General features: G+C 47.4%; 1 protein-coding gene across 3 annotated transcripts in view; it reads left to right on the top strand.

Annotated features, from left to right (window-relative positions):
- The window catches only part of IKBKB (inhibitor of nuclear factor kappa B kinase subunit beta), a 36,842-nt gene that overhangs the window by 2,876 nt on the left and 11,358 nt on the right, over positions 1–22,608 (top strand). For all 3 annotated transcript variants that reach the window (XM_088671378.1, XM_035117149.3, XM_035117148.3), the window contains exons 2-14: positions 1,552–1,646; positions 2,440–2,557; positions 4,005–4,074; positions 5,005–5,093; positions 5,758–5,847; positions 7,422–7,546; positions 9,255–9,362; positions 10,350–10,479; positions 11,691–11,885; positions 18,239–18,353; positions 20,259–20,382; positions 21,227–21,378; positions 22,298–22,359. In XM_088671378.1, the coding sequence (XP_088527504.1) occupies positions 1,552–1,646; positions 2,440–2,557; positions 4,005–4,074; positions 5,005–5,093; positions 5,758–5,847; positions 7,422–7,546; positions 9,255–9,362; positions 10,350–10,479; positions 11,691–11,885; positions 18,239–18,353; positions 20,259–20,382; positions 21,227–21,378; positions 22,298–22,359 (1,473 nt within the window). The remainder of the gene's footprint in view (positions 1–1,551; positions 1,647–2,439; positions 2,558–4,004; positions 4,075–5,004; positions 5,094–5,757; positions 5,848–7,421; positions 7,547–9,254; positions 9,363–10,349; positions 10,480–11,690; positions 11,886–18,238; positions 18,354–20,258; positions 20,383–21,226; positions 21,379–22,297; positions 22,360–22,608) is intronic.

Genomic DNA, 22,608 nt, shown 5'->3' with positions numbered 1-22,608 from the left:
ATTTAAAAACACCACACCATACCAAATTCCCCACCCCCACCCCACACAAAAAACACCAACAAATGAACCCCAAACCACATCTATGTAACACTGACTCACCAAAAAAACCAACCCCCATAACTTCTAAACATACCAAATAAAAACGCTCACCTCTACTCCTTTCCTACAATCATCAACAGACCCACAAATCCCAAAGGGGAAAAAACCCCAACCCTCCAAACTCAACACCACCCACCCCCACCAACCCCCAACACCAACAAATTCACCTCCACTGAACAGAGGACTACCCAAACACAACACAACATAAAACACACACAAAAATCATGACATTCAAACGACACCCCTCCAAAAAAACAAAAACAAACCCACCACACCCACACAAAACACCCACATTCCAACCACAATCCACCACAATGGCTTATTCATTACATTCACATGTAATCCAATTTGGGATGATATAAAAAGCATTTGGGTAGCATGAATGTGTCGGGACGGGGTGGGGAGAATTAACAAAACACACGTGGGTAGGGGAGTCAGGGTTGGAACAGGTCATAATTTCACAGAACACGCGTATTTGGGGGAATGAGTGTGTACAAAATGAAGGGGGACTCTGAACCAGAGACGACTCTCCACGGAGACTCTGAAGGTCCATTTAACAGTAAAAGGTCCACTTAACACAAAAACCCACAGCAATGTGTGGCTGGGCCAGCTAGTCACACATAATAATGGGTGTCGCTTCTATGCATGGGGTTTAATAAAGTACACAATTCAAAGTGTTGGTGCTGACCTTTAAAGCCCTAAATGGCCTCGGTCCAGTATACCTGAAGGAGCGTCTCCACCCCCATCGTTCTGCCCGGACACTGAGGTCCAGTGCCAAGGGCCTTCTGGCGGTTCCCTCGTTGCGAGAAGCCAAGTTGCAGGGAACCAGGCAGAGGGCCTTCTCGGTGGTGGTGCCCTCCCATCAGATCTCAAAGAGAAAAACAGCTACCAGATTTTTAGAAGACATCTGAAGGCAACCCTGTTTAGGGAGGCTTTTAATCTTTAATCAATTATTTTATTCTTCTGTTGGAAGCCTCCCAGAGTGGCTGGGGAAACCCAGTCAGATTATTATACGTACAGGGAGCATACCACCCATCATTTACAGATTCACACAAGGATGCGGTGCACCTCTATGCTCATACCACAAATAACTCCCGGCTGAGCACTGTCCGGTGCTGTTGGCTCTTTCCTAACTGCTCTGAGTCCATGCTCTGTTCATTATCTCTGCAATAACTGCTCCAGCACTAGCTTCTGAAACCGGTCAAGTTAGTAAATTGACCAACAATTGGCAGATATATTACTGTGTAGTAATAAATGTTATCCATACACAACAAAAGGGCCATTTGTAAAATAATCCTGATAGAGTCTGCACTTGGTTTTCTCCTCAGATTCATATAAGAATGACATAGGAATTTAGTAGCATCTGCAGCAGTACTAACGCTGTCAGGGTTACTGAGAGTTTGAAGGTCAGAGCACTTGGTTCACATGAATAAACTCCCCCCTTTTTAACAGGAGAGTGGGGAAGAAATTGCTATCAAACAGTGTCGTCAGGAGCTCAGCCCACGCAACAGAGAAAGATGGTGCTTAGAAATACAAATCATGAAACGGTGAGTAGTATTGGAAAATGTGTGGCTTATGTAAATATCGTGGGCAGTGAACTTTGCCTTCTAGTAAATGCATTTAGCACCAGGATTTTAATCCTGTTTATTTGTTTATCTTTTAGCTTGCCCCATCTTGAGAACACAAGAGTAGGAAGGTGTCACAGCATTAATCCAGGCTTTGATTTTCCAAGTGAGGATGGGGAACTTCTGGTCCACAGGCTAAATTAGGCCCTGCACAGGTCCCAGTCTGGTCCACAAGGCCATTTCCCCCAAACTGCTCACCTGCCCAAGCCATATGTGATGTTAAGGGAAGCACAGGAGCCTTAAAGTGGCAAGGGACGTTTTCTGTCAGTACCAATCAGCTGACTGACAGTGACAGCAGGCCCAGTGGGAGGGACTGGCCGCACTATGGAGTTACAGATTGGCTCTCTGCTCAACACGATGCTTCCTCCAAAGAGTTCAATATGCAGAATCTCATTTCATGTTTTTGTCTTCTCAATGAGAATGGTTAGGACATTGATTTTAAAAAGCTAAAAAACAACAACCCCACCTCCTGCAACGTGAAGCTCCAGGAGAATGTTTTAGAGCACACTGTCAATTCACATGAGGGGATTGTTGGGCCCAACAGGATGACCTGTTCTGAAGAATATGCTCCAGAATCCGTTTCATGGTGGACATTCAGGAATTGCATAGCAAGACAGGCCAATGTAGAAAGTGTTTCTCAGAAAGTTAGAAAGCCACGGCTTAAAGGTAAAGTGACAGATCTGCCAGAGATCTTACTGTGTTTTCTTTTCCTCAGGCTAAACCACCCCAATGTGGTGGCTGCCCGGGACGTCCCAGAAGGGATGCAAAACCTTGCACTGAATGACTTGCCATTGCTGGCTATGGAGTACTGCCAGGGAGGAGATCTCAGGAGGGTGAGTGAGGGCTGTCCTGTGCTTTGGGGGAAAGGGGGGAGACTGAGAAAATGGATTGGGTTTAATCCAACTGCTGCTTTGTATTCCCAGCCATAGTGAGGGCTTTGCCTGAGTTTGTGGCACAGAGGGAGGAGCTTCATTCTTCTCAAATAATGTGCCACCCATTAGTCGTTTCTTCTGAAGTTTTCATTTAAGAGATATTATTAAGCTTGCATACAAGGTACAAGTATCTGCAGGCTGCAAGTGATAGGCTAGTTCCAAAGCCCTTGAGTGTTGGTGCTGTTTTATGCTTAGGCCTAGATAGTGGAGAGGCAGGTGGTCAAGACTTCCACTTTCCCTCCATTGTAGGTAGGAAGCAGAAGGCCCCTGAACATTCCTGGGAATCACAAGAGGGGAGGGAAGAGCTGCTGTTGCACTGAGGTCCTGCTTGCAGGCTTCCTAGAGGCATTTGGTTGGTGGCCGCAGAAGAACAGAACGCTGGCCTCAATGGGCCTTCTGCCCGATCCAGCAGGACACTTTTTGCGAATTCTGCTTGAATACCTTCCTGCTGCAGTGGCCGTCTTGCTCCAGAGAAGGTTGCTAGAAATACAGTGGTACCTCTGGTTAAGAACTTAATTCGTTCCGGAGGTCCGTTCTTAACCTGAAACTGTTTTTAACCTGAAGCACCACTTTAGCTAATGGGGCCTCCTGCTGCCGCGCCGCCGCCGGAGCACAATTTCTGTTCTCATCCTGAAGCAAAGTTCTTAACGTGAGGTACTATTTATGGGTTAGCGAAGTCTGTAACCTAAAGCGTTTGTAACCCGAGGTACCACTGTATGTGGTTGGTTTCTGCAGGAGGTAGAGAAACTGGGGAAAACAGGATGCTGGACTAGATGCCAGAAGGGACTGCTCTTATGTTCTTATGGGGGAAAAGGCAAATAGGTTATCTGTTGCATTAAAATCCTAAATGTCTAAATTTATATTATTCTACTTACATTACTTAAGAATGCAGGTGGAGGATAGCATGAGTGAAAGTTCCACTATATCAATTTCTCTGTGGAAAGCTAGTTTGAAAAGTGTGTTCTTCTCCCTGATGTGGTATAAATATTGTGCCTTCAGGATAGCTCAGTTGGCTAGAGTGTGGTACTGATAATCCCAAGGTCTCAGGTATAATCCCCATCAGGATGGATAAAAATCAATAAATTTTTGAAGAAAAATTTAAAAAATGGATTAAAAAAAATTAAATCAGATTTTTTAAAATAAAATGCTTTTGGAGGAAAAATCTTTCTGAAGATAGTTTTCTTATTTAAGTTACATTATAGTCCAAAGGCTATTAATCAGGAAATAAGGATTTGTTTTAAGTTTTTTGTGTGTGCTAAAACTCAGTCTAAGTTTTTTTAAAAACTGTTTAACCACATATGGAAGCTTGACAGAGCCCTTTCTCATGTCCTCTCGTCACACCTTTCAGCACCTGAATCAGCTTGAGAACTGCTGTGGGCTGCGGGAGAGAGCTATCCTTATATTGCTGTCAGACATTGGTAAGTGACCAGAGGTGGCCCTGTGTGGAGGTAAGGAGCCTCAGACAGTGGGCTTTGAGTGGAATTAAGGACCGCATAGTGAGATGCACACACCTGGCAGGGAACAAGTGCGCTGAAATGAACAGGTGTGTGCAAGAACTTCTCATTTCAATGAGGATTTGGTGCCCCCTGGATGGTGTGGTTGCAGATGTCTATCAGATTTTTTGTCTCGGGTACTATCTCATCTTTTGAATATGTCCTTATTAAAAAAAAGTATGTTCTCATCCATCCAAGGGCTTTTTCATCTATCCCTTGGCAAGAGTAGGAGTTAGAAATCGGGACAGGGCAAAAGAGATTCTCAGGAGAAATGTGCTCTAGCACCTGGTCTGGATGGCCCCAGCTGTTAGGCTACTTCAGCTTGTATGTTCTTGCTGCTACAAGCGAACTCTGCTGCTCTGCTTCTAATGACAGATGCTGCACTTCTGGTGCTCTGAGCAGGACCGGATTTAGGTTTGATGAGGCCCTAAACTACTGAAGGTAATGGGGCCCTTTATATGTCCAGCTGTCCTTTGTCAGCAACAAATTGTCGCTGTTTTTTGTGTTGAATATATGCTATATGGTAATTTATGGACCTAATAGGTATCTAAATCCATTTGCCACTGTTGCTGTACGTAGGTTTTCTTTTATTTGTTTTTTATCTTATATTTTGGAATTGTACATCCAAGTTTGTTTTTTCCCTTTAATTTTTTTGGGGGGCCTCCAAGAGAGTGGGGCCCTAAGCTATAGCTTGTTTAGCTTATATGTAAATCCGGCACTGGCTCTGAGCCTTTACAGTGCTGGTGCTGCTTTTCTGCGTTAACAACAAAATGCACTAATTGATTAATTAATATGGATAGATTTTGGTGATGACAATACATTTCTCTCTCTTTCTCCACCCGCCTTCCGTCTCAGCCTCTGCTCTCAGATACCTTCACGAGAACAGGATCATCCATAGAGACCTGAAACCAGAAAACATTGTCCTTCAACAAGGAAAAGAGAGGGTGGGTGATGCTCTTCTGTTAAGCTTCCCCACCTGTCAACACTAATGCAGGGTGCTGGGCAGAGTTGCACCCCTCCTGCCAAAGGCGCCGTTTGAGAAGACTCGGTGAATAGGGGTTGGGTGTGCTTAGGCCAAGATACTGATCTAGCATATTTAATTATAAAAGAAAAGACTAAATTGGCTGGAGGTTTGTAGTGATGTGAGTTGCTTTCCTGCAGCATGTTCTGGTGGTCTTGCTCGAATCACTTTGAATTCGTTGATGTGCAGACATCCCTTTGCACTTTGGTTGTGGCACTCTGGTGTGAATCATGGGGTTTGGTATATGGTGGGCTGTGGCAGGTTGTTTGGGAAAGTTGTCGGCCGTAGAGCTTAGTTCCTTTCAGCTCTAAGGGCTGGCTGGTTTTTTTGAACCCTCTCCAGACTTGATCACACTACTTACAATACTTTAGCAATCCTCGATTCTTCCAAGCACAGAGATAGGATGAGTGGGATATTGTGCCGGGTCCAGAGCTGAACTAAACTACCATAAATCAGGGGCAGCCGTTCAAGCTCATCCAACTCTGATCTTGTCCTATATATTTTTCAGCCATTTGGGTGTTGTTTTTTGCCAAAGCTCTCAGATTCTAGTTCTGTTTACCACAACTGCCCTCTCTGCTTTCTCTCAGCTAATACACAAGATCATTGATTTGGGGTATGCCAAAGAGCTGGATCAAGGCAGCCTTTGCACTTCCTTCGTTGGGACATTGCAGTATCTGGTAAGGATTTGCAAGGAGGGCACAATTAGGCAGGAGGAGTGGTGTAGCAGCCCAGAATGGGACTCCCAGGCTGAAGGAAACAATAGAGAAAAGTAAAGTCATTTATTGTTTGCTGACAGCAAGTAGTGACTCAGAGGATACTTCCTAAAAAACAGCCCCACAGCATCAGTGCTCTGGGTTTATATACCTTTTCCAGACAACATTTGGCATTACAAATGTAAACCAATAAAGCATGGACACAATAAACTTCTGTATGTCCTTATAAGACTACTTCTTCCTCTTCTAAGAAAAACTTAGCATTTCTATTGTTGTTGTTTAGTCGTTTAGTCATGTCCGACTCTTCGTGACCCCATGGACCAGAGCACGCCAGGCACTCCTGTCTTCCACTGCCTCCCGCAGCTTGGTCAAACTCATGTTCGTAGCTTCGAGAACATTTCTATAGCATGCCCATATAAAGCACTTCCTTAGAGCTGTGGTTGGTTTCTAATGCTAAACAAAAAAACCCCTACGTATCAAGCCATCAAATAGAACATCCTGACCTTCTGCTGTCTAAACATCCTATCTGGTCTTGTGACCTTGATGCGCAGAACATTCCGTCTAACAGATGGCATACTGTAAACACAGCTAAAATACATTGCTAACTTCAGCAACAAGTAAAAGACACAGAGAATATGACTTTCTAACAAGGCACTATGGCAGAAATAAGGAACGTTACAAAAGGCTCAAAATCTTTTCCCTGGGTACGCTTGCCATACTGGAGGCAGCACACTAAGGCGGCAACAAATGGATGGGAAGCTGTGCTGTTAGGAACCAGGAAGCCAAAGCCAGCATCCTGAAGAAGCATTTCAAATGAGTCGCAAAAATGTTGCTTTCCTGGGTCCGACCAAGGGTCCACCTGGACACTTCTAAGTGGGATGAGGGAGGTGATGGCCTTTCACTACTATTTGTCCCCATGATCTGATCCTTAGAGGTCTATACATGGCAGTTCCATTTCGCTCCCATGGCCAGTAGCCAGGGACAGACCTTGAACCTATTTTTATACTGTGATCCTTGGATGAAGGGTGATATATAAATGTAAATAATAATAAGAGGAATATGGTTTTTTGTGTTTTTTTACAAAAAAAATCTGCCCAAGCTAGTACCGTTATCTATCGCCACATCTTGTGTTAGTGAATTCCACAACAGATTTACATTGTGTCATGGATCCCTTCCTGTCCTTAGTCCTCAACCCGGGCCATTGCTATTTTAAAATTTATTTAAAATGCTATTTTAAATAAAGTCTGCCTTAGGGAAGTAGAAGGAAGGGAACATATCTCAAGTTCTGCCTTTTTAGGAAGCTGGGAGCATGTGGGGTGTAGGATTGCATTCCAAATAGGAGTGAGTCTCATTGGACTCCAAGGTATCTGAAGAAGTGTGCATGCACACGAAAGCTTATACCAAAATAAAAACTTAGTTGGTCTTTAAGGTGCTACTGAAGGAATTTTTTTATTTTGTTTGGACTCAAAGGTGTTTGCTTCTGAGTAGACAGGTAAAGGATTGCACTGTTAGCCTTTTCCTGGTTCTCAATGTTTCAGGCCCCGGAACTTCTGGAGCAGCAGAAATACACAGTGACTGTGGATTACTGGAGCTTTGGCACCTTGGCCTTTGAGTGCATCACAGGCTTCCGACCTTTTCTGCCCTCCTGGCAACCAGTGCAATGGTGAGTAACTCTGGCTCTCTTGTGAGGGTCTTAGGAAATGTCCTTTTCACTTGAAAACTGAGAATACAATGGTTAGTATTTTTCTTGGCAGGGAGGTGAGAGGAGGAGTTAAGGCTACCAGGGTGATCTGTAAGAAATAGCTTAATAATTTCTATAGCTGTGTATAAAAAGAGGTACATTTTGCACCTGAGAGGTGAGCCTGGTTCCACCTTCAAATAACATGCCTTGGCAGCAGCTACTGATTTCCTCACCTGTTTGGCTATCCTGCCTGTCTCTGGTGGATGTCTTCTTTCTTCTTGACATACTTGTTTTATTCACTATTACATTTGCGACTTCTGATTTAAACTGTGGCCCTCCAGATGCCATTGGAGGCAGGGGCTGAGGGGAGTTATAGTTCAACAGCACCTGGAGGACCACTGGTCCCCACCCATGGTTTAAATGTATAATTGTACACTAATATGGTGTCTGATTAAAAACAAAACAAACTCCCAACAGTCATTTGTTTTTTAAGCTGGAAATCTACTCCAGAGGCTGGAGAGAAGGGTGTTCATTATGTTGCAGGTGCCAAGCCAGGTGGTCTGCACAGCACCATCGGCTTCAGGCGAAGAGAACTCTTCCTCGAGTTCTTAGACACAATCCTCAGAGACAATTGCTCTGTGTGGCAGTGAGTGTGTTTAGATGTATTTATTTCATTAATGTTTGATTGTAACAAAACCTCGATGTGGTTTCCCAAAAATAAAACATCGCAATTGTCAATAAAAGACCATTAAAAATAGATATTTAGAAAACATTCAGAACTACTGAAAATCAACAGTAAGCTAAAAAACAGATTAAAACACATGTACCTTTTACATGTCTGGATGGCTTGCCTAAATTAATGTTTGAAGCAGGTGCTGGAAAGCGTGCAGTGGAGACCCATGCCTGGTGCCAGTAGGCAGGGAGCGGCAGACTCTTAAGTGCTGCCACACTAAAATGCTGATTTCTTACAAATGCGGAATGGATATTATTTGGTAGCTGCAGCAGTGCTAGTTCTGCAGATCGGAGCAGTCAGGTGGGCACATGAAGCGTCAAGCAATCCCACGAGTAAACGGGTGCCAAGCTGTTAAGGGCTTTATATTCTAAGAGTGACACATTGAACTTGGCCTAGTAACTGCAAATGGGCACTCAGTGCAGACTTCTGAGCAGAGCTGTACTATTTTGACAAGGCCTCATTCCTGTAAACAGTTGTGCTGCAGCATTCTGCAGCTTCCACATCACCACATAAGAGTGCCCTGTAGTGATGCAATCTGGAAGGCACCACTGTTTGGACTTCTGGGGTCAAGGTATGGCTTAGCGTTGCCAGAAAGGGCCTTGGGGAGCTGTGGGATCTTGCACTCCCTCCCATTTCCTCTGGAGTGGCCACAAGGGGCAATTTGAAAGCTTCTGCTTCCTTTTTAGATTCCCCACAGCTTTGCCTTTTCTTCCAGGCAAATTAGTTAATGTTTAGTATGGCTGGTTGAGGCAAGCCATCCTCATAAACTCTGGTTTGATGTTGTCATGTTTCAGTGAACCAATTTGTGTGGGTTTGGATGACCCTGCAAGCTGTGATTAATCTAAAATGGGATCAAAAGCTCCTAAATTGCTCCTCTGCTGTAGCAAAAGGCCTTGGTGCAGTTATAAATAAGGGTAAGCTAAAGTCTGAACCAGCCCAATGTGTGCTTCTTCTTAGGCATGCAAAAGTCCGGCAGAAAAGTGAGCTGGATATTGTTGTCTATGAAGACTTGTCGGGAGAAGTGAAATTTTCTAGCAAGCTGCCACACCCCAACAATCTGAACTGGTAAGGAACACCTGACACCTCAAGGAAAACTTGGTTGCCTATTTTGCAGGCTGGCTGGGACTTTCCTTGTATATGGTTCTGCAACTCCCAAATCACAATTATGAACTGGCAGCAATTTATGCAAATGAGTTGTTGTTAAGAATCTTCCACTGCTTATTTTATGACTGGTCAACTGGGACTTGAGGAATGTATTTAGAGCCAATAAAGACAAATGCTATTCTATACAGAAGTCTAGTGTCCAGATCAAGGGAAGTAATAGTCCCACTTGACTATACTTGGAATACTGTGTCCAATTCTGGGCACCACAATTTAAGAAGGATGTTGACAAGCTGGAACATGTGCAGAGGAAGGTGACCAAGATGACCCAGGGTCTGGAAACCAAGCCCTATGAGGAATGGTTGAAGGAGCTGGGTATGTTCAGCCTGAAAAAGAGGGGACTGAGAGGAGATAGGATAGGAAAAAGAGTTGGCTTATTTATTGTAATTCAGTCTAGCCCTTCCTCTAAGTGGCTCAGAGTGAGGTTCTGTTCCCTATGGGGCAAGTTAGGTGAGTAAATGTTTTGTCCAAGGCCACCCACTGAGTCTTGTAGCTAATCAGAGGTTTTAACTTGGGTTTTCCTTGCTCCAAACCCCACACCCAGCAATTTATGCAGCAACCAACAAGAATTATAATTAAAATATACCACCATCAATGCATACTTTCATTTTTTGAATAACATTTGTAGGGGGAAAGGATCCCTGCCCCAAAAAGCTTACTAGGTACTTTGAGGGAACTGGGGAGGGGAATCACATGGGATCAATCCTGTTGTTAAGGGCACAGTGAATAGAAGCCATGGAGAGAGAATAGCAAGTCTGCAGAATACGTTATGTCTCTTAAACACAACGTTTAGGACTCTTCTCTGCAGAAAAGATGTTTGAATCATCCCCCTGCCCCCCCCACTCAGCATTTTCTTCATTCCAGGGCTTTCTTTTTCCTGCTTTCCTTCAGTGTTTTGGCTGAGCGGCTGGAGAAATGGCTGCAGCTGATGCTGCAATGGCATGCGCGGCAGAGAGGCACTGACCCCACCTATGGTCCCAATGGTTGTTTCAAGGCTTTGGATGATATATTGAATTTAAAAGTAAGTGTTATTAATTGGGGGGGGGGAATCTGTAGATTTCGCTTTATTTCCTTTAGATGTGACATTGCAAAAAAGAGGGAATAATTTAAGTAGGAGCAGTTGTGGTACAGAACTGCAAAATGGGCCCCGGGAGTTCTGTTGCTGCACCTGCAGGCTCAATTTGAAGAGCTGATGTTAACATTTAAGGCCATAAATGGTTTAGAGCTGAATTACTGAAAGAATTCCCACTCCTATAAAATCCCATAATCACAATCTATGCTTGAGGTCCTTCTTGTGTGTCTGATGGTGAAATCCATTTGGCTGGTTGGTGAGCACCCAAGACAAGGTCATGGCCTTGCAGATGCAGAACTCTATTCCACTTAATATACATTTGGCTCATTCAGTGGTGGCATGCAGGAAGGCCCTAAAAGCTTCTCGTTTTACACTTGCCTTTCCCTCAAGCCTATTTCTGTCTGTATCCATTCAGTGTTTCAAATTCCGCCTGAAGGTCTATTATTATCTATGTCACTTGGTGAGAGCTTGATATAGTATATAGTGTATTATATAATTGCTCATATAAATTATATGTGTATGCATATAGTGAAAAATTTATTTACTCAGTGCCACCAATTAGCTAAACTGACAAGCTTTTATTAACTTTTTAAAATTTATTTGTTGAAAGAGTTGCATTACTGTATTCAGTATATTATATTACAGAGTAATGTATCAAATATTAGGTTTGTTTTTGTTTTTACTGTGCAATACGTTTATCAGAGATTTTCTTTGGAAAGAGGCATGACAAATATTTAAATATAGATAAGTGTGAAAACAGTTAGTGGCAGTTTCACAGCTTTGCTGAAGTAGGTTTGAAATTTTCCTATAAGCCACTTTGTGTCCAAAGATACATTTAGTTTTCTGGCTGATGCAGAGAAAGGGAGAGAATCTAGTCATGTAGATCAATATATGGTGCTGGGCTCCGTCTGGATGCACCACCTCAGAATGCAGGTGGGAAACGGCTTGTTTGTGCCAAAAAAATTCCCTATGCACAGTCCCAGAATCTGAGTTGCTCTGAAGCAAAATGTACCCCTGCCTCTTATCCTTTACTCTGTCCGAGAGGGTGGTTTTGCTATCGGTGGCCTTTATTTCTGGACAAATTATTTAAGTGGAGCAAGTTGGGATGTGTCTTGTACTGGTTCCAGTTTCCCTGCTTTGTGGGGTTTTTTCTTTTGCAGCTGGTGCATATCCTAGACATGGTAACAGGATCCGTGCACGTGTATCCTCTGGCAGAGGACGAGACCTTACAGAGTGTGAAAGCCAAGATCCAGGCAGATACTGGCATCCCAGAGCAGGACCAGGAGCTGCTTCAGGAAGGAGGGTTGGCATTATTTTCTGAGAAACCAGCCATTCAGCATCTGGCTGACATCAAGGTGTGTCCAATAACATTTTCACCCATTGGTACTGTGAGGGACAGGGGATATCGCGAAGTCCCTCCCCTCCTGAGTTCAAGCCCGTCCCCGAGCAAAGGGGAAAGCAGGGAGAGTTCCGATTCCAGTGGGGAAGCAGGAAGTCGTGTCCGAGGCTCAGGCAAGGTAGAGGAGCCAGGGTCCCAGGTGGGACAGGAAGGGGCAAGCAAGGGGGGAAGACCCATCCCCCCAACTCCAGAATTACGCAGGAAGAGGAGGGGCAAGAGGATGGGTCTGCCAAAGCTTTTGTGTTGGAGAAAGACGCGCCAAAAGCCATTAGGAGGTTCTGAAACCGACTGACCACATCACTCCGTGTAAATAGCAATGACTTGAGCACTGTAAATACGCAGCACCAATAAAAGAATAAAATGCAGAGCTGCGTGGCGTCGTTACTCTGAAGTAGTCCACTCCGGCCACCGTGACAGCAACCTCCTAATCATTTTTGGGCTACTTTGGAGTTGCCGGGATGAGCGTGTCAGAGGCGGAGAAGTGGCGGCAGATCGCGGAGCAAGCCCAGCTAGAACTGCAGCAGCTGTCGCTGCAGGCGCAGGGAGAATTGAAGGCAGCTAAAGAGGAGACTAAGAAGGTCCAGGACGACCGGCTACAACTTGCGGAACAGGTGAGAGAGCTTCAGGAAAAAGAGCAGCAATTAAGGGCGGTGGCGGTAGACCTCCAAAACAAGCTGGATGCAGAGAAAAACAAGGCGGGAGGGGCACCCCAAGTCCAAGTGCTGCCAGGAAGGAGAGCTGGGACCCTAGTTAGCAAGTTCAATGGAGACCCGAAGGAATTTCAAGGCTTTGAGACTGAGATTGTGTATGCTCTTGAGCTGCACCACGATGAGTTCCCTGATGATGAGCACAGAGTAGCGTTTATTGTGGAGCACCTTACCGGGGCAGCCAGGGAGTGGCTAAGACCGTTAATTGCAACAAGGAATCCTTGCATGAAGAATGTCAAACTATTTCTAGAAGGTTTGAAAACGATGTATTCGTCCGATAGTCATATGGACCAGACTAAGGAGGAACTTCATAATTTACGCCAAGGAAATATGACAGTTCGCGCGTATTGGGCGAAATTCACCATGCTGGTGCACAGATTGGGGTGGGAACTGGGGTCCCCCCCAATGCAAGCGGCGTTCTACTTGGGGTTGCATGAGGAGGTGAAGGATGAGCTCTCGAGAGGTCCAAAGCCCAGTGATATGGATCAGCTGAGCAAAGCGGCTCTGGCGGTGGGGGTGAGACAGGAATCCCGGTGGAGCGACAAACAAGCAACGCGCGCAAAGCGGGCTTGGTTCCCACGGTCGCAGGAGAAACCACTCCCCCAACAACCCTTTCAAGCCACGCCTGGGGCCAGCCAGGACCAGGAACCCATGCAGATTGATAGCGCGCGCGCGCGGGCTTTTCAAACCCCAGCGGCGCCAAGACGCAAGGAGGGAAAGGGCGGGAATTGCTTTCTCTGCAACTCCCCCCAGCATCTCGTCAGAGACTGCCCACATCGCAGGGAGTGGCAAGGAAGGGCGGGAACGGTGGTGCCCTCCCCCACTGACGCAGCACCACAGCAGGGAAACGGGAAAGCCTGGCTGCAGGAGACAAGGGGCAGCAGCCAGGCACAGTCAGCAGACAACAGCCCCAGCCCACCCACCCGCACAGAGAGGAGCAGAGCCAGCCCACCCCTCCCAGAGCAGGAGTGGTTCTAGAAGTCACGCTAACGCTCCCAAATGGCTATCCCCTGACAGTCCTTGCCTTAATTGACAGTGGTGCCTCAGCGAACTTCTTCTCGAGAAACTTTGCAGAAGAGCACCAGATCCAGCTTCTGCAGCTGGATTTTCCCCTTCACGTGGCAACCATTGACGGCAGAGAGCTGCTGGGGGGGGCCATCACTCATCAAACCCCCCCCATGAGAATGACGGTGGGAAGGCACTCAGAGACACTGGCATTCAACGTCACCACCATCTCAGACCCCCCCATCGTCTTGGGCATGAGCTGGCTGGCGCGCCACGACCCCTCCATCAGTTGGCACCAGAGATGCATCACTTTTGGATCGGACTTTTGCCTGGAACATTGCATGCAGCACCAACCAGGGGAGGGGCCTCCGATAGCCACGGTGGCCACCATGCACGTCAAAGGGGGTGAGGCGATACCCAAGCCGTACTGGGACCTGCAGGAGGTCTTCAGCGAAGCGGAGTCCGACCACCTACCCCCACACAGGCCTTTTGACTGCCAGATCAACCTGGTGCCAGGGGCAACTATACCCCCAGCCAAGCTGTACGCCATGTCAGACCAGGAACTGGAGGATCTGCGCGCTTTCATCGACAAGAATCTCAAGCGGGGGTTCATCAGAGAAAGCAAGGCAGCAGGGGGCAGCCCGGTCTTCTGGGTGGACAAGAAAGACACGCAACAGCGCCGCCTGGTGGTGGATTTTAGACGGCTGAATTCGGTGACAGAGCCAGTGGCTTTCCCCATGCCCAGAGTGGATGATCTCCTGACAGCAGCACGCAGGGGCAAGATTTTCACCAAGCTAGACCTGAGGGGGGCGTACAACTTGATCAGGATCCGGGAAGGCGATGAATGGAAGACCACGATGTTCACGCCTCTGGGCTCTTTTGAATATCTGGTGATGCCCTTCGGGTTGCAAGGGGGCTCAGCCTGCTTCCAGGCCTTCATGCACCACGTCCTGGGGTCCCTCCTCTTCAAGAACTGCCTGGTCTTTCTGGATGACATCCTTATCTATTCCAATGACCCAGTGCAGCATGTGAAAGATGTCAGGGAAGTGTTGCAGCGCCTGAAGGAGAACCACCTGTATGTGAAGCTGGAGAAGTGCAAGTTTCACACCAAGGAGGTGGACTTCCTGGGCTACAAGCTGTCAGACAAGGGGCTGGCGATGGACAAGGACAAGGTGCAGGCCATCCTGGACTGGCACAGCCCCAGGACGCGCAAAGATGCCCAACGCCTACTAGGCTTCGCCAACTTCTACAGGAAGTTCATCAAGAACTTCTCTCGCGTTACGGCTCCCATCACTGACTGCCTGAGAGGCAAGCAGAAGTTCAGGTGGACACCAGAGGCGCAAGCAGCGTTCGAAAGCCTCAAGAGGGTGTTCGCCTCGGACCAGAACCTGTTCCACGTGGTCCAGGACGCGCCCCTACGCATTGAGACAGATGCTTCTGAGAAAGCTGTGGGCGCCATTTTGTTGCAACTGGACGCCAACAGGGAGTGGAGACCCTGTGCCTTCTTCTCCAGGAAGTTGACACAGCCCGAGCGCAACTACACCGTGTTTGACAAAGAACTTCTTGCGATCCACGCTGCGTTCAAACATTGGAGACACTTCCTGGTGGGCGCCAAGCACCCCATCCAGGTGTGCACAGACCACAAGAACCTGGAGTTCTGGAGAACTGCCAGGGTGCTCAACCAGCGGCAGATACGGTGGGCAGAGTTCTTCTCGAACTTCAACTTCTCCATACACTACATCCCGGGAGAGCAGAACGTCAGGGCGGATGCCCTCTCCCGCAAGCCAGAGTACATGGAGGAGGAGGAGCCACCAGCCCCAAGGCACATTTTCCCCCCGTCGGCATGGTCCTGCGGAGCAGCAGTGGTGAGCGAGGCAGAACTCACAGCACTGACGGCAGCGGATGACTTTGCCAACCGCATCTTCAGAGAACTGAGAGGGGGGAGGGAGCAGGCAAAAGACTTTGCAGAACGCAGAGGGCTGCTTTTCTACAAGGGGGCACTGTACCTGCCCACCACCCAGCTCAGACGTACGGTCCTCAAACAGATGCACGACAACCCAACGGCGGGGCATTTTGGAAGGGACAAGACCACTCACCTAGTCATGAGACACTTCTGGTGGCCAGGGGTGAGGGAAGATGTTCGAGACTATGTACGGGGCTGTGACACCTGCCAGCGGGCAAAGGTGGTCAGAGCAGCGCCACCAGGGTTGCTGGAGCCCTTAGCCACGCCACACAGGCCGTGGGAAGTGCTGTCCATGGACTTCATCACAGATCTGCCTTCTTCCCGGGGTAAGACCGCAGTGTTGGTGGTGGTGGACCTCATGTCCAAAATGTGCCACTTTATACCGTGTGCCAGGGCAGTCTCTGCAGAAGAGACAGCCAAACTGTTTGTTGATCACGTTTTCAGACTGCATGGATTACCTTTAAGGGTTATTTCGGATCGTGGCCGCCAATTTGTTTCCAGGTTCTGGCGGCGGCTCATGAACCTCCTGCAGGTGGAGGTCAGCTTGTCGACGGCTAGACACCCGCAGACCAACGGACAAGCGGAGAGGGTCAACGCCATTCTGCAGCAGTACCTGAGATGTTACGTCAGCCAGCGGCAAACGGACTGGGTGGATCGCCTGCCACTAGCAGAATTTGCCTACAACAATGCAGTGCACGTCTCCACAGGGGTGTCGCCCTTTAAGGCCAATTACGGGCGCGACCTCAGATCTTTCCCAGAGAGGGAGGGGGAGGAGGAGGAGGAGGGCCCACAGGCTGAGGATTGGGCAGAGGAACTGGAGACGGTGCACCAGCAGCTCAGAGAACACTTGGAGAGGGCCAAGGAAGCGTACAAAAAGGGGGCAGATCGCCACAGGCGACTAGGGGAGGTCATCAGGGTGGGGGACAAGGTGTGGTTGTCCTCGGAGGGCCTTCCCACCAGAGGGAGGTGCAAAAAGCTGGCACCCAAAAGGCTGGGCCCCTTCACGGTCACGCAACAGGTAAACCCGGTGGCATACAGGCTGGCACTGCCAGAGGACATGAGGGTGCATCCAGTGTTTCATAGATCGCTGCTGTCGCCGTACAGGGAAAGCAGCAGGCTCCGAGACAGCGAACAAACCCCCGAGGGAGGGGGGGAGAGGGAAGGCAGGGAGCAACTCAATGAGGCCACGGCCATCCTGGATTCAAGGTGGGGGGTGGGGGGACTGGAGTACCTCATGGCATGGGAGGATGCTCCACCGTCCCAGAATGAATGGGTCCCAGCCACTCAGATACAGGAGGAATTCTTGGTGGAAGAATTTCACGCCCTCTTTCCCCACAGACCCAAGCCCTGGCACATGGAAAGGGAGGGGGAGGAGGAGGAGGCACGGGAGAGCAGCTCACCATGGCGCTGGGAAGCGGAGTTTGAGGAACCAGAGGATGAGGTATGGGTGTCACCGAGATCCACCCAGTCAGAGGAAGGAGCAGATTGGCAGAACGTTTTTACCCCCACCAGCTCTGACGCCACGGACTTTTTGGGATTCCCGTCCGCCCAGGCGGAAGGGGGGGGGCTCGCAGGACTGGGGGGAGGTATTCACACCAACGGGCTCGGAGAGCACTGAGTTCTTAGGCTTCCAGTCGTCACCGACACATGGGGGGGGCCTGGGGAGGGGTGAAGGAGAGCTTGGGAGGGGGGTGGATGTGAGGGACAGGGGATATCGCGAAGTCCCTCCCCTCCTGAGTTCAAGCCCGTCCCCGAGCAAAGGGGAAAGCAGGGAGAGTTCCGATTCCAGTGGGGAAGCAGGAAGTCGTGTCCGAGGCTCAGGCAAGGTAGAGGAGCCAGGGTCCCAGGTGGGACAGGAAGGGGCAAGCAAGGGGGGAAGACCCATCCCCCCAACTCCAGAATTACGCAGGAAGAGGAGGGGCAAGAGGATGGGTCTGCCAAAGCTTTTGTGTTGGAGAAAGACGCGCCAAAAGCCATTAGGAGGTTCTGAAACCGACTGACCACATCACTCCGTGTAAATAGCAATGACTTGAGCACTGTAAATACGCAGCACCAATAAAAGAATAAAATGCAGAGCTGCGTGGCGTCGTTACTCTGAAGTAGTCCACTCCGGCCACCGTGACAGGTACCAAATTAGCTCCTGCTGCTTTTGAATACTCCCAGCTAGTGAAATTTCAGTTTTGTCCTTTCCCTTAACTACAAAGCCTTGGAAGGAATTGTCGTTGTTTTAAAGGGATGGGGAGTGCAGAGATATGGGTATGGATTCCCCTTTTTGTGGGAGATGGTTTGGTTGAGAGTAAATTTGTGAGCAAAGGAAACCACTCAAGGAAAGATAACATGGAAACAGAAGAGGTTTGCGGGATGAGGAACAGGACTTGTGTAGCAATGAATGAGGTACTCATTTTCTCATTGTATTAAAAACACTGCATCTTTTCCCTACATAATATTATTTCTTTCAGATAGAACACTTGGGAGAATGAATTTGAGTGACTCCTTTGGAGAACTAGCTATTAATATCCTATTTCTGTTGGCTGCCCTTAGTGCTTTGGATAGGGCATGATTGTAGTAGATGTATCCAAGTAATAGATCTGCAAGGCCCCATGATAAAGGATTTGTGCTACCTTTTCCTTGCAGCTAAATGATGCTACAGTTGCTGACACAGGCCTCTTCTTCCTGTTCGACAACCGAAAAGTTACATACAGGCCTCAGATCTCTCCCCGACCTCATCCAGAAAGCATTAACAGTATTCGTAAGAACGTTTTCTGTGTTTTAGTGCTACTTGGGAGGGAAAAGACAATTAATTGTTTTCATGTGTGCTCTGTGCTTACAAAAATAATAATCCAAATTCTGCTCCAAGAAACGTATAACAAATTAAGCATCTTGTTTTATTTGCTATATTTATAAAAAGCTGCCCAATATATCATTCTCTATTCTGGTTACAGCATAAAATGATAAAATACAGTTGAAAATGAAGTATCATAAAATAACAATTTATGGCATAAAAACTTCCAGCATATAGTTCTATATTTCCTTACCTGGCATGACTGAGGAGGGGCAATGAGCACTCCTCCAGCCACTAGAAGTCTTCATACAGCTGAGGTCTGCACTGGCTTGTGAGATTCTTCTTGGTTTTGCCTACACACTTTCAAGTTTATCTTTGCAACCGTATGGGCTAGGAACTTGCTCTAATTTTTTTTTTAAATGACAATTCAGGTTTCTGTACATACCGTATTTTTCGCTCCATAGGATGCACCTGACCATAGGATGCACCTAGTTTTTAGAGTAGGAAAACAAAACAAAAAAATATTTTGCTTTCTTGAATTGTCCTAGGCATAACAGCCAGCTCCTAGAGGCCTAGGTGCCTTTGCCCACCCCCATTAAATATTTGAGGAAGCTTTTGCAAAGGGGGAAAGCTCCATTTTTGAGGATCAGCTCAAAGTTGTTGAGCTTACCTTGCAAATGAGACTTCAGAGAAGTGTGACTAGCCCAAGGTCGCCCAGCAGCTGCATGTGGAGGAGCGGAGACGCGAACCTGGTTCCCCAGATTAGGAGTCTACCACTCTTAACCACGACACCACACTGGCTCTTAGCTCTTTCTAAAAAAAACCACACAATCTGCCTTTGGCCCCATGGCAATTCGGCTCCATAAGACACACAGACATTTCCTCTTACTTTTTAGGAGGAAAAAACGGCAACTTGTGGAGCGAAAAATACGGTACATGAATTGCAGAATACATACCACACTGAACACAAGACGGCACGGTGGCAGCCTCTAGATGTGTCATTCCACAATTTCTGTATTACACTGCTGCTCTTTCCATCATAGGAAATGTATTCTCATATATTTTCTTGGCTACCTGGTGAGCTAGTTTAGCTTAAGGAGGATTGGCTTGCCCAAAGCCACCAATGATCTTCCTGGCTAAGTGGGAATTTGAAGCTGAGTCTTTCACTCCCCAAGCCAAGGAGTGAATTTCTCTAAAGTGCACAGACCCATGACGGATGTGAGCCCCAAGTTCAGCTTGGTTTTTTGAAACATCATTTGTATTGATCAGTAAGACTGAGATAACAAATTAATTCAGCCCCTGATGTTTTTACTGCAGAAGTTGGAATGAACTGAAAGAGTCAGGAAATGCTGGCAAGATAAGGAGCTTTTGGAACTCCTTCCCTGTGTAGACAAAGTTAGTTCTCTCAAAACCTAATGGACACTTGTAAGTTGTGTGATGACAGGCAGGTGGACCGTGTAAGACACAGACAAGGGATGCTTTCTCATTCATTGGCTGTCTCTGCATCTCCCAGGAGATGAACCGACAGGTGGCTGCGGTAGAACACACCACTATGATTGACTAGATTAATTATTCTGCTCACCATGCAGGCAGGAGCCGAAATAGACATGTCAGGGAGTAGTTTTGGCTTGCTGGTTGCAGAACTGAGGATTTGACTTGACTCCTGAGAGAGCTTTTTGTGGCATCCAGCTAATTAAGAGACCAGGCTAGTACCCAGGCAAGTCCTGGGATATCCTGAAAAAGTCCAGACATACTCTAATTTTGTAGAAACCAGCACTTGGCATGTAAGGCATATAAAATCCTAATGGAGGGTTTGGGTTCCCCCACTTGTGTCCATCTTCCCTGTCGATCCTTCTCTTCTTCCTTCTGCAGTTCAAGACCCAAAGAAGAACCTCTCCTTCCTCCAGCTGCGCAAAGTGTGGGGGCAAGTCTGGCATTCCATCCGAAGACTGAATGAGGACTTCCACCAGCTCCAGCACGGGCAGCGGGCAGCCATGTGCGTGGTGGGATCCTGCTGTGTTGGGGAGGAGGGCTGCCAGTTCTGTCCTGTTCTATGAGCAGCCTAAGTGACGTCTGCACCACAAAGGAAATGTTTCCAGTTCTGTGCCCAGAGAAGCTTCGGTTCCAAAGCATTAAACATTTCTGCAAATTTGCATTATATTTATTTGCCCAGTTGATTTTTCTTATGCTAGCCCAGGGTGAGAGGGTGCAGAGAGTCTGGGGCTGTGGCTGGAAGTCCTGCCTTCTGAAACTTCGAGAGGGCTCCCCAGTGTTGGTCTGCTCATGCTTGTAGTTATCGGGGCTAGAAGCCTTGCTTTAAAAAGGAAAGGGAAAACATGGAAATTACCAAGGGACTAATTTTTGGCCCTCAATAACCACATTTGTGTACCCCAGCTGTGTGGATTGCATGCCGTTCTAAATTCAGATTATATGAAATAGGCTCCTGGGAGAGGCCTGCTTGGCTCCTCTTTGGCTTGTCCTGTGCCAAGGTTTTATTGACCAAGGCTTTTTGCGTTTCTAGTTTAATCCGGACTGTAAACATTTTATGCTGTCTCTATTGTTGTTCTTTCTTGGCTGGTTTTTTCTTGGTTTAAATTACTATACACTGCAGTGTTAGTAAGCCATCCCAGGAATATTTACAGATAGACGGTCATATAAATTTACAATACTGTCTTGGAGACTAAGAAAGGACTACTGGTTAAAAGGTGTGCCATGTCATTGTGCTGACCCGGGGCGGGGATGATGGCTGTGGAACCCAAGCAAAGGGGAGCAGACAAGGTCTAGTCAGCTGGGCCTCCAAGGGGGCAACTCGTTCTCTCTCTTTCTCCCTGGCTTTGTAGGAGGAACCTTCTGCGCCACAACAGTACCCTTTCCAAGATGAAGAACACGATGGCCTCCCTATCACAGCAGCTGAAGGCAAAGCTGGACTTCTTCAAAGCCAGCATCCAGATTGACTTGGAGAAGTACAATGAGCAAACTGAATTTGGAATCAGTGAGTTTTGCTCTTTTCAATGATATGAAAGCAGTTGCTAGGACAGACTCCTTCCCTGGGTTTTGTTTGCCTTGATGCCAGGTCACGCTCCCCACAGCATCACATTTTGCGGTTCTTCCTCGACTGGACCACCGGAGACTGCTAAGAAATTACTGCCAGTCTGAATCCTTCCCCAGGCCAGAAAGCATGGGCTGGGTGACAGGAGGTTAGGCTAAACTTCTCCTTCCTGACCTGCCAGGATATTTTTGTACAGGGAATTCTTGGAGGGAGAGAGAATTTAAACAAACAACATAATTTGAATGCTGCTTATTTGCTTTATACACTTAAGAAATTATGTTTATCTTCTTGTCTGCGTTATTGCATAGCTTGGCGTTGGTTGAGGAAAGCGGTTCTTGGCCTGCTCTCCACCCGCCGCGTTCCCTGCAGTGGCAGAAGTTGCGCCCCATGTGTTCCCACCCCATTTTCAATGTATGATGAGAATCTGAATACTGTTGGACGGCTCCCTGCTTTTACAAGATTTTCTTTTGTCTGTGGTGGCTGAAAGGCTTCCCATTGACTTCTAGGACAGCCTTTGATCTTGGACTTCCCACCTTTATTATATTGCACGTCAGCTCTTGTAGACTCTAAGAGCTCTCTAGTCACCTCCTCCTCAGTGTGAACAGCAACAGACCCCTTCAGTCCTAGCTCAGTTTAGAAAAGGGTTCCTGTAAAAATGAGTTGTTCTGCAATGTAGTGTCTCTTTTCAGTAAGCCATGCCTTGCATCAGCCCTGCCCTAATTCCCCGTATTCCCCCATCAGACTTGGTTTTCACCAGCCGCAGCATCTAATGTTTATGGTGACTCCTTGAGAAGGCTCAAAGGGATACTTTTGCTGATTTAGGAAGGGTCTCTTGAAAACCAGAGCTCTCTTCTTTTTACAGCTTCTGAGAAACTGCTGCTTGCATGGAAGGAAATGGAGCAGACTGTGGAGCTCTGTGGGCGGGTATGTTTGGACTTTTTATCTTTTGTTTTGCTTGGGTGAGTGTTTCCCCTTGCTCTCTTACAGGATGGTTAGAGTTAGCAGGCCATAACCTGTAAGGTGGCTGGGATCAATTTCTTGGCAGGGGAAGAGTTTCCTGTCTGAATTGTTGGACTTTGGGAAGCAGCAGATTGATGGACGAGGAATAAACCCAAGATATTTCTTGTTTCTTTCAGAGCTTGTGGGCAAGAAGTAGAAAATTAGCTGGAGATT

The sequence above is a fragment of the Zootoca vivipara genome, chromosome 6, assembly GCF_965207765.1.
Source record: "Zootoca vivipara chromosome 6, rZooViv2.hap1.1, whole genome shotgun sequence".
Taxonomy (NCBI): Eukaryota; Metazoa; Chordata; class Lepidosauria; order Squamata; family Lacertidae; genus Zootoca; species Zootoca vivipara.
This window is presented reverse-complemented; position numbering and strand designations above follow the sequence as displayed.